We start from the raw sequence: 12,373 nt of genomic DNA, 5'->3' as shown, positions 1-12,373 counted from the left end.
CCTAGTCCTTGCTTTTTTTTGCAGCTGATAAGATGAACCAAATAAAGGCTCACTCAGTGAGGGAAAGCAGCCTCAGAAATGCTTTTCTTGATCTTGGTGTGCAAGAGCAAGGATCCAATAAATGCAGAGCTTGATGCTCTCTGGTTCCTCTTGTCTGGAGTGATTTTTTTGACATGCCATGGTGCCTGGTGGCGGAAAACACCTCTGACTGCTCTGGTTTCCTCTGACTCCTTCAGCAATTACCTTGACTCACTGTCACATTTGCTTCTCTCTGCCTCTGTGCTGTCATGCTGCTGTTGCTGTGTGGTTTTGCCTTTGCTCTTATCAGACAAACCCACCCACCTTTGCCTTGTGTGTTGTAGGTGCCAGCTTACAAAGGTAACCTTGTCTCTCTCTTTTTGCAGGTGGAAGATGCATTGAATGAGGCAGATTTTCAGCTCAAGCTGGACCTGCACTTTACTGATAGTGACCAACAGTAAGTGCTGGTTTAAAGCTCAGTTGGTAATGTGGGGGTCTGTTCAACCGGAAAATTACTTTGATGATGAGTCCTTTTTAAAAAAGGAGAGCTTTGATAAGGCTCCCATTTGCCTTAGTGTTGAAGCTTTCCTGTTTCTCCCCTCTGTATTTGAAGTGTGGATCTCATATTCCTGCTTAAAGGGAGAACAGTTTTTTCTCCTTGAAGTGTAAGTTTCTCAAAGGTTTTAAGTCTATCTGTGTTGCTGTTAAAGGGAATATCATCATTGACCTCCATATGGTCAGGGTCTGTGACTCAGGAATGCATTTATCTCAGGAGGCAATGAAGTATTTTCTGGCTGAAGACAGGAGTTATGAACATGCTAAGCACTTTTCTTCTATTTAGAAAATAGCCTCTACATTTTAGGAGGAAGTAGTTTTCCTATTGAATTTGATTTCCTCTAACTGAATTTGATTCTGTAATCTTAGGTGAAGTAGGAGTAGCATGCCTTCCTGAGACATAGCAGGAAGTGTGATCCCAGATGTTTTTGAGCCTCACTGAATCTGGGAAAAGGTTCCAGTGACTTGAGTAGCATTTATGAGGAGTGGGAGGGGATGCAGAGAAATCATCTGAGCTGTGTTTCATGCTGAGACTGTCCCTGTGAGATTTTGTTCAAACCCACAGAGTACGCAAACAAATTTCAAGCACATATTTCTGTTACCTTCAAGATGCAAAAAGAGAAAATTTGTTCTCTCAGGCAGGGGGGACTTAACTATCAGTGCTTATGGGTCTTAAAGAGAGAAAAAAACAAACATTAAGTTACAGCCAAAAATAAAAAGAACTGAAACATTTAGGTTATGGAATTGTGCTCTAGACCCTACACCTAATTTCTGTTATCACCTGAAAGATTAGTGTGATTTACTAGAAACAAAAGTCGTGATTTTTTAGAAAATTATATACTGCAAATATCATTGAAACGTTTCTTGGAACTAACCATGCACCACTCAACCATCTACTCCTAGGTTTTCTGAGCTCTGGGAAACAATTATCTTCAGAAGTGTCTTTAGTGCCTTAAAATAATTCCTCTTTAGAAGTTTCACTTGCATTGGGAGGATCTGTTTTGGCATGCTCCAAGTTTACAGCTCAGTCTCTTGTCCTGTAGATGACTCAGATGTCATGTGGTTGACTGCACGCTAGGATAGTTATTCTGGAATAGTTATAAACAAACTTTTAATTAAAGTATTGACTTTTATTTACTGAGAAAACCCAAAGAAAGAAACCAACCGAAAACCCAGAGAAGCTAATCCAACTTGTACTGTTTCTCTGCAGTTAAGTCAATTTCTCTTTTGAATTTTGGCCTCTTCCAAAAAGTTTTTTTTTTTAGATTGACAATCTGAAAAGGTACTCTGAATATTTTCAGCTGTGTCTGACAGAGGACTGCTTCTAACTCTCACAGATTGCCTGAGTTGATTGTTCTTGCACAGAAGAACACAAGTATTGTATTTGCTGGGAAATGTCCTGATGAAGGCTGGAATGATGAATCTGACTCCATGTTCTCAGAAGGCTATTTATTACTTTATGATACTATATTATATTAAAGAATACTATACTATACTATACTAAATAATACAGCAAGGACACTTACTAAAATGCTAAAAAGATAATAATGAAAAACTCGTGACTCTTTCCAGAGTCCTGATTGGCCAAAGAGTCAAAACAACACACCAGAATCCAGTGAAACAATCACCTGTGGGTAAACAATCTCCAAACACATTCCACATGATCAAAACAGAGGAGAAGAAAATGAGATAAGAATTGTTTTCCTTTTCTCTGAGGCTTCTAAGCTTCCCAGGAGAAAAATCCTGGGCAGAGGGGTTTTTTCAGAGAATGTGAATGCCACACACAAGCAGTGTGGTGTACCATCTATGAACACTCAAATAAACTGAACAGTTTGCTAAATGCATTTGCTTCTGCTATTTAGATCTTGATGTACCTACTAGTGCATATCTGGACATCAAGGGCAATCACCAGGGAAAACCAGAACTGTGTCACATCTGTTCTTCTTGTATACTGTATATTCATATATAACTGCATATGTTCTTTATGTTTTTTGTATTTCTATTTATATTAATTACATCTACATTAGTATTAATATTTATGTTTGGCACGAGCACAACACAAGATGCTCTTAAGTTACATTAACACTTACGAAGCTGGAGAGTGACAAAATTTCTCCTCAAGCCATCTCTGTCTGTTGCCTGTAGCACTGTGCCAGCTCAGCCTTTCACTGACCCCTGCCAACCCCTTTTCCTTGCAGGCTGAGGGACGTGCCAGCCATCCCCATGATCAGCAGCCGCACTCTGTGCCTGCACTTCCACCCCCGCCGGGGGCTGCACCACCATGTTCCTGTCATGTTCGACTACTTCCACCTCTCCGTGGTCTCCGTCACGGTGCATGCCTCCCTGGTGGCTCTGCACCAGCCTCTGATCAGGTAATGGGCACAGGAATACCTGTGGGAAGGCAGGGGAGCTTCCTCTGCTGGATTGTCTCATACAGTTTGCTCACTGGATGGGAGAAGTAGAGAGGATAATTTAATTTAAAGGGTTTTTTTGGTCGTGGGATGAAAAGCTGGAGATTGGGGTTTAGAACAAAACTGTGACACAGGCCTCTTCCCTAGGTAAGACACTGGAGGTCTGGTCAAAAAATAACAACATTTTTGGAAAGAGGTTAAGAATTTGGATTAGCCTTGATCTCTATTCTCCATCTGTAATGAGGAAAGCGCAAATTGTGTTTTCCTTGGTTGTTTTGCGTCTTTAGTCTAAAAGCATTTTTTTCCTGTCTGATGATTTGTAAAGCATTTATGGCAGCTGGACTCATCCATGGCCTCTGTGCATGAGCATAATTCATAAAGTGGTTTGGAGGAGGCACGCAGGAGTCAGTGCTGGCTAAGGCTCCACTGGATTTTCCTTTGCAGCATCATCTGGTTTGACTGTGCGGCACTCTAATACCAGCTGCTATGGGGTCTAGGTGTGCTTTGTGTTATCTGATTCATAATGACAAGAAAATAATTCAGAACTGCTTTAAGTAAAACAGGGCTGGAGGTCAATATCCTCTAATATTTAGAGCAGGTGAAGGGAAGCAAAGGTCTTTCTGGCAATTTACTTAGAGTCCAATCTTGTCAGACCGTGCGATAGAGAGGGCTGGGAGGGAGGGAGGGAGGGAGAGAGCTCCTTTGGTTTTGAAGTAAAATGCAGCATTCATATTTGTTCAGCTTCCCTTAACTCCAGCAAGGTCTTTTTTCTGAAATGACCAAGAAATCTTAATTTTGTCAAATATTGTGCAAAGAGTGCGGTGTCAGAAAGGATAGACAAATCTGTAGAGTTTGTTTTCCTCAGGTTTGGTGTTTTGACTTAATTCTTCTTTGTTTCATTTCTCTATCAGTGTAAAGGGATTGCTTGAACATGATTCCACAGAATGAATTGGGATTGTAAGAGGCTGAGACTGAGATTGTGAGAAGTTGTGGCTGCCCCATCCCTGAAACTGCTCAAGGTCAAATTGGATGGGGCTTTGAGCAACCTGGTCTAGTGGAGGATGACCCTGCCCATGGCAGGAAGGCTAAAACAAGATAACCTCTAAGGTCCCTTCCAAACCAATCCATTCTAAGGCTGAATGATGCTGTGAGATGTGGCAGGGATGTGTCTCATACCAGCAGATCAGAGTGACATATCTGTGTCCTGCTGATATGATACAGGTAACTGCTGTATCTCTGATTTTCTATGTGTTGACTTTTTAAACAGTGAATTAGATTGTAACGCATTACTTCTAACCAGAGAGTTTTGATCAGATAATTTGTTCATTGTTCTACTACAGGAAAGGATGAAAGAACAATAGCTTAAGAGGCTTAATGACTGTTTCCAGTTCTGTGTTATCCTCTAATGAATGGCCTTGCACAGCCTTGTTACTGTTATTAGGCATAAATCACATGATGAGCAACTGCTCCATAGTCAGATTATTATAGCTTTTAAAATACTATTTTGTGGACATTTGTGAAGTATACAATGCATTTACTTAATGTGGTGGAATGAAGATTTTTGGCAACACAATATACAGTCTCATTTGCTTAAGCCCATAAAATCATTTTAAAGAGTGATAGTGAGGATTTATCTTCTTCTTGATAAATATTCCAAATCCAAAGAGTTTTTATATCATGCATTCTCTATGTATAAATCAGGATGAAGACAGTAATGTAAAATAAATGGCACCTCCAAGCACTCTAAAACAAAACCAGCCAATTAAAACTTATTTGGGTTTCCCACAGCTCAGAACTTACCTTTTTATCATTTTTCACTGGAGGCTATTGGGGGCATTAAAAAATTAAGTAAAGAATCAATTTTTTTTTCATAACGCAATAGAAACTGAATGACTATAGAGTATTTTTTTGTCACAGTATAGGAAAAAAAAAAACCAAATCATGCAATCACAGAATGGATTGGGTTGGAAGGGACCTTAAAGATCAGTTAGTTCCAGCCCTCCTGACATGGGCAGGAACATCTGCCACTAGACCAGGCTGTTCAAAGCCCCATCCAGGCTGGCCTGGAACACATCCAAAGATGGGAATAAGTACATTATGAAAGAAAAAAAAAATCTAGCAGTGTTTCACTGTGGTTTCATTTGCAGCCTTGAACTGTAATGTGTATATAATGTATATACACATTTTTCCTACACATATCTGTAGACCTATCTGTAAAATTGCAAGTTCTAGACCTACCCTGAAAATAATTATGTAAAATTGAAATTCACTGCTGTATTGACGTTTTCCTGCAACACCACTTTGCCTGAGGCACATCTATAGGCTCATACATGCCATGTGGACTCAGCTTTTCATATTTTGTCAGCTCTGATGACAAAATAGATACTTTTGTTCAAGTTCTTCCATGTTGTTTGTGTTTAAAGAGGAAAACCAGCAAGACCAATCCAGGCTTTTCCCTTCAGTGTTGTGCAGACTCACAAACAGCTCCTGCTGGGGAAACCTTTCCAGTGTGCCTCCATTACCTCCTGCTTCTTTGACAAGTGAACATTTTGATATTGATGTTTGTCCTGGTTAAAAATTCTGATATAATAAATATTACATTAGGTTTGAGACTTTGAAGCCCTCACCTTTTACCAGCCTGAGCATGAATGAAATTCACGTCTAGGATCCTTTGCAGGCTTCTGGATGGGAATTTTGTGATTCAGCTTTTCTAGAAAGTGTAACACAGCTTTTTGACAGAGTCCAAGTTCATGGCAACTGCTAATGGCTTTGTGGATTTACTGAAAAAGTGAGAGGCTGAGTAGGAAGGTGATGAGGCAGACTTTGAGTGAACTCATCTCCAGCTTTGTCAGCACAGAACCATGGAATGGTTTGGGTTGGAAGGAACGTTAGAGATATTTTAGTTCCAACTCCCCTTCCATGGGCCAGGACAACTTCCATTGTCCCAGGTTGTTCCAAGTCCCATCCAACCAGACCTTGAGCACTTCCAGGGATGGAGCAGCCACAGCTTCTCTGGGCAACCTGCACCAGGGCCTCACCACCCTCTCAGTAAAAAAAAAAAAAAAAATCATCCTAAAATCTGAAATAAATCTCTTTTTCTTTATAAAGCCATTTCCCCTTTTCCTATCACTACCTCCCCTTGTCAAACATCTCTTTTGCTCTTTTCTATAAGCTACCCTTTGGTACTGAAAGGTGCTGCAATGTCACCCTGGAACCTTTTCTTCTCAAGGCTGAACAACCCCAGCTCTCTCAGCCTGCCCTCAGAGGAGAGATGCTCCAGCCCTCTGATCACTTTTGATCCTCTGGGCCTGCTCTGAGAGATCCACACTATCCCACAATCTCCTGTGCTGGGGATGCCAGAGCTGGATGCAGCACTGCAGCTGGGGTCTCACAAGGGCAGGGCAGAGGAACACAATCCCCTCCCTTCACCTGCTGCTTATGGAGCTTTGGATGCAGCCCAGGATGTGGTTTCCTTTCTGAGCTGCACAAATTTGGCTCCTCTCTAGTTTTCCATCCACCAGAACCCTCAGGTTCTTCTTTGCAGGGCTCCTCTCAACGAGTCTCAGTCTGTACTTTACCTGGGAATATCCAAACTCAGGGTGACACTTGGATCTGTTGAACCTCATGAGGGTCCTGTGGGCCCACTTATCTCCAGAGAAATCATATTTGCTGGGCCTGTGGGATGACCACAAGCATGGTGTGATGCTTTGGTGCTTGGATTTCCTCATCTCTTTGCTCCTTGGGCAGCTGCATCCATCTGCAACAGGGAAGAGACTGCTTGGTTTTACTTGTCCTTGCAGAGCACTGAGGCAGATCTTGTTTCAAAACTCTTTCTCTGATCCTTAGAGATCTTTGACTTCTCTAAAAAGCATCCCAGGAGTGTCTCAGGAAGCTGAACTGCCAGGGACCAAGTTCAAGACCTTTCTAGGCAGGAGTGGAATAATAGGGAAGAACTGCACTGTAGGGTCAGTGGCTGTGATAGCTGTTCTCTTAACCTGAAACACTTCTCCCCTCACATGTGAGGGGTTCCTAAGCCCAAACCCTTTGCCAAGGCACAGCAGGACACTGCGACACCATGGCTGGAGCTGTGCTGGGGCAGAGCAGGGACAGCTGCTGTGGTGTCTGCACTGAGTGCTTCTGGCCCCTGCAGATCATGGAGTTGAATTTCAGACATTTAGAATGTGGGAGAATTAGAGCAGAACCCACAGCAGGAGCTGGATGCTACATCCTAATATGACACAAGTGGCAGTTCTCTTTGGAAAGCTGAGGGCTTGCCTCTGGCAACCTCATTTTACCCAGGGTGACAGGAGATGAGCAGGTGAGCTCATATCAAAAGATAACCAAAATAAAGGAACAATGTCCAAGGTTGAGACTGCTCCCCTGCTGAGGCATAGACTAAATCCCTTCAATTCTCTTCCCTAAGATCCAGGGGCTAAATGTGAGCAGACACTGGTAAGAGGAAGGTGAGGAGGAGGAGGAGTGGGGGCTTTGCACTCAAGTTTTCTCATTTGTATGGATGAGTTTGGTTTCTGGCTCGAGGCACTGACTTCTCCCTTAGCTCCCTGTCACTAGCCAGGACTGAGAGTGCAGCCAGTGCTCATTAGCCCAGCTGCAGCTGTTAGGAAAGACATTTTACTCCAGCATAACTCAGACTTCAAGAAATATTTCGTTTCTTTTCCAAAGGAAAATGTGGTGGGTCTGTGGTGTAGAGGTCTGCAAAGTCTCAGGCATGCTGCAAGCACAGTGCCTCACTTACACTGGACTCACTTAGGAGGCAAACACAAGAAACATGGCTCATTAATTCTAGAGAGCTCTTCACTGCTTCCCAAAAAATAAAAATCTAAACCACCAAGGAAATTAAAAAAAGCCAGTCTTGGAATTGCTGCAGATAAGCAGATCCTTTGCCATGGGCAGCTGGCAAACCTGTTTCCCCTTGCTTGCACATGAAAAGTTTTTTTTTTTTTTTTTTTTTCCCAGCTTTCTGGATTCTCCTCAACTTTCTATTCCTTTCCCCAATTCCATACATAAGTTTATGTGAAAATAAACAAAGTAGGCTTTCAGAATTTTACTTGTTTACATTGAATTCTTAATTGTTAATCTCCAAATCACTGTGGAAAACCAAGAAATCTTGGTGGAATCTGAGATGGGGAAATAATATTATATAAATTTTATTGGTAGAGCAACCAAGACACAGATACTCAATTTTTCAGCACCTTTACCTTGTTCTTTCTGGAAGAGAAAACAGAATCAGAGGGACACAGTGCATTTAAAGATCTAGCCCTGATCTTGTTCTCTGCTTCACTGCACTGAGGAATTAGGCCAAGCCCAGCCCTTCTTGAGCGATTTTATCTCACCTAAATTTGTTTATTTCCAGGCATTCTCCTCTTCTTCAAAAGCACAACTGATCTATCTATAAATTATACACACACTGGGCTGCCTTGTGTACCTTGAATGTGGGTGCAAATTATGCAGGTCCATTCTCCTACAGCTGGAAGTGTTGTTGACTCCTACCTATGGGCAGCTGGTGTCTGAAACTGCACAAATTTTATACTGGGGACTAAAGTTCTTCACTTATTCCGCCTCTCCACCCTGTTAGCAAAGAAATTAATCTGTAAAAAGAAAATGGAATTTTTATGCAGTAAAGAGCTATTCCTCCCATAATATGTTTATTAGAAGAATACAGGCTTATATTATTTTCCTCTAGGAATTCATCTGTAATAACTGGGTGGTTGTTCCTTTGGATTTTCTTTTATTTGGTAGTTTCATATCTGCAAAGGTAAACATCCACTTTGTCATGTCATTCTCCTGTGCTACCAGCTGAGAAATCACATAAGAAAAGCATGATAATTTCTGAGTCAAATTTAAAACGAAAAATCCCACTCAAAAGTAAATTAAATATCACCACATGGCTTTATCTGCTTTCAAGTTTTATAGGAGTTGAGGTTAAGTTCAGGACAAATGAGCCAGCATTTTCCAGCAGTCAAAAATCACTAAAGATTTCAAACCAGATCCCCCCTCATCTCTGTTTGGTATCTAAGGAGAGATATGTATTTTCATTAAAATTTATTTTTCATAAACCTTATCAATTTTACCCAAAAAGCTCAGAACATTTTACAGTCATTGATTATAACCTTAGTGAAACTCCTTGGCTAAGAGAGGATCATGTCTAGAAGAACACAATCTGTAAACATCCACAGATTATTCTCATAAAAAATAAGAGATCACCCCTGTACCCTATGGCCATGTGCCAATAGGAATTTGCCAAAAGCTATATTAAAGGTTTGAGTTAAAACAATGAAGGAAATTATTGTTGTCACTACAATTTTTCTGATCTGCAGGAGAAGGCAGTTACTGGTGAAATGCAAATAGATGTTTGCATTAGTGAGGACTGTGAGGGTTTAATCCTGAGTTATGCTATTTCTATGGGACTGACTTGTATTTTCAATTTTTAAAGCAGTAGTATTTTATGTAAAAGGGACTGAGATATAAAAAAGTAGTTTCTCCAAGGATCTGGCCTAAATGGGATACAAATTCATTTCTTGAATTTCCACTCCTGGTTTGCTCATAAGATTGAAATTTCTTGTCATTAGAAATGTGATGATTGTATGTATGGAGGTTGTTTGGGGTTTTTTTACAGTTTGATAATTTCATATAATACAAGACAGGTTTTTTTTTTCCCCAAGCAAGAATCAGATCCTAATTTTTTCCCCCATTCTGCTAAAAACTTTGTTTTGTGAAAAAAATTGTTTTGCTTACCAAAAAACCCCAAATAACTAAACCCTTCCCTGCTACAAAAAGCCCAAAAACCCAAAACAAAACTAAAAATGAAAGAAAATTATTTCTTTTTTGGGCAGGTGAATCTAAAAGAGAGCATGGTTTTCTATTAAACTACTCTAAAGTAATTTTTCTGATTTGCTTCAATAACACATCTGAATCAACATTTATCAAGGCCATTCAATTTATTATGCTAGGAAACTTAATTTCATTTATATGTAAGATAATTGTCCACAGAAGAGAAAAAACCAGGGAATGATAATTTAATATTTTGTGCTACACAAGAACCTAGTGTTGCCACAATGAATTCACAACAACCTAATGTTGCCACATTGAATTCTGCAATAACAAGTTCAAACGAACCAGAAAGTTCAGCACTTATTACAACAAGCAATTCATTCCAAAAGATGTCACAGAGGCCAAAAGTATAAATCACAAAGTCATGGACACAAATTCATAGAAGGTAACCATGACTGCTGGAAATAATTGCTTGAATATAATCTCTGAGTCAGAAAGGTCTTAAATTTTGATTGCTGGATCTTGCAGGCCATAATGAAGGAAAAAAATGGACTTTTCAAGGCAGTTTACCGTACTGTGTGTCCACAGATGACTGCTGCAATAATTGGGAGACTCCTTTGAAGGATAAGGGTAAAAAATAATAGAATTATAGAATGGTTTGGGTTGGAAGTGACCTTAAAGATCATCTCATTCCCTGCCATGGGCAGAGACACCTTCCACTGGACCAGGTTGCTCAGGGCCCCATCCAAGCTGGCCTTAAAAACTTCCAGGGCTAGGCATCTACAAATTCTCTTGGTAATCTGAGCCAGTTTACCTGTGCCACTCATGGTCTCATGGATAACATCATCAAAAGGCCAGCTCAAAGAGAACCCATGAAACATTTCACTGAAAATATTAATAGTTCTGCACACACTTTAATCCTCTTGGGTGCACACGTTGCCTCTTTTGACCTTTTTTATCCTGACTCCAATTAAAATCTGAGGTTATCATACTGGATAAGGATCTAAATGTTGATGCTAAATCAGTGCTATTAAATAGATAGTCCAAATGGACACGTAAGTAACCAAGGTTCATGATTCATACAAATGAGAATGTTTACAGAAATAATTAGAAGAAATAAATACAGCGAAAAAATAATTGATGTAGCAAATGATCCTGTTATTGCTAATAAAAATTTTCTTCCATCATAATGTACTTCAGATAACATTACAGGGACTCAGCAGTTTTTAAGCCTTCCACTTAAACTTACCCTCAGCAGACTGATGATGTTTTGGCATTTTTCCCAAAAGAAGGTTTTTGTTTTACAGTGCTATGTGAAATCAATTTCCATAAAACCAGGAGATTAAAACCCCTTCTCTGCTGTAAAAGCAAAAGATAAATAAAAAAGGCATTAAAAACTGCTCTTCTTTCCCTTTAAACCTTTGAAAGCTTTGCTCATATTCAAATGAGGAGTTTTTCATGTGCACAGAACATTTGTTTAAGCTTCTCTCTCTGATACCACATCATTTTTATTTTTGTTTCTTGAACCTTTCCAGCAGACCACAGCAGACAACATTGTTCAATAACAGCTGAAATTATTCAGAGCAGTGTATAGCTCTTGTCTGTTGGAAATAGCTTTATTTATTTGTTTGTTTATTTATTGCTTTTATCTTAAATGGTGCATGTAGGAAATACATGGAAAAGCTTCATGCTGCTTAGAAGCAACCAGCTGGAAATTGCTTTGATTGCATAAATTAAAATATACATAAGCAAGAATAGATATTTGCTGATTTGTTCTACCCCATCCTCCTTCTTATGGAATGACCTTTTTGCCAGTATTTATCTATAACAAGTAGCAGTTTTCTTCTACAGACAAGACGGGGATTTGTGTTTAACCTTCTGAAACTGGTCCAATTTGTAATTTTGCTTGACATTCTTTTTGCAATGTTGCAAAACGGTTTCACACCAGAACCTCATCTTTTGTATGGCTATTAAGATTTTTTTTGTTGTTTGTATCTTTAATATAAATCCTTCTAGAGTTCAAGAAGCATTTGGGCAATATTCCCAGGCACATGGTGTGATTCTTGGGGCTGCCCTGTGCAGGGTTAAGAGTTGGATTTTGGTGATCCTTGCGGCTCCTTTCCATCTCAGGGTGTTTTGTGATTCTATGATTCTCTGTTTTCTGTGTGTTTCTGCAGAGCACTCAGCAATTCCATCTGTCCTTAAAAACTGAATCTGGTGTAGATATTAGTTCATTAGTTTTATCTGACCTGATATGGGCACTTGATGCACATCTACACAGAGAAAAAAACTCAGAATGGAAAGGCATTGCAGCAGGAGTGGCACTTCCCTGTGGCTTCTAGTTCTGGCACATTATGGTTTAAAGATGTTTTTTGTGCTCTCCATCCTGGAAGGTTTTATTCTTTCAAGCAGACCAGGTCTCCTGGCTACAATGAGATTTAGGATGCTTGGATGGGCATCAGATACCTGTGGATGGTGATCCCAGTTTGGAAGCTGTAGTACAAAGCCAGTGGCATTGTCTCTGCCCTTGGTAAAAACAGCAAATGTCTTTTCTCTTTTTCTATACAGTTCATTATTTCAGTTCCACCTTTGCCTGC

At 40.0% G+C, this 12,373-nt stretch overlaps 1 protein-coding gene across 5 annotated transcripts in view; it reads left to right on the top strand.

Moving 5' to 3' along the window:
* FAM135B (family with sequence similarity 135 member B) overlaps nucleotides 1–12,373 on the top strand; it is a 200,287-nt gene that overhangs the window by 130,021 nt on the left and 57,893 nt on the right. For all 5 annotated transcript variants that reach the window (XR_012583565.1, XM_074557459.1, XM_014275756.3 and 2 more), the window contains 2 exons: nucleotides 405–475; nucleotides 2,772–2,945. Coding sequence is in view for 4 of the 5 variants with exons in the window: in XM_074557459.1 (XP_074413560.1) it covers nucleotides 405–475; nucleotides 2,772–2,945 (245 nt within the window). In the remaining variant the exon portion in view is untranslated. The remainder of the gene's footprint in view (nucleotides 1–404; nucleotides 476–2,771; nucleotides 2,946–12,373) is intronic.

The sequence above is a fragment of the Zonotrichia albicollis genome, chromosome 1 (assembly GCF_047830755.1).
Source record: "Zonotrichia albicollis isolate bZonAlb1 chromosome 1, bZonAlb1.hap1, whole genome shotgun sequence".
Lineage (NCBI taxonomy): Eukaryota > Metazoa > Chordata > Aves > Passeriformes > Passerellidae > Zonotrichia > Zonotrichia albicollis.
Note: the sequence above shows the minus strand (reverse complement) of the source record. Positions and strands in the feature narration are given on the sequence as shown.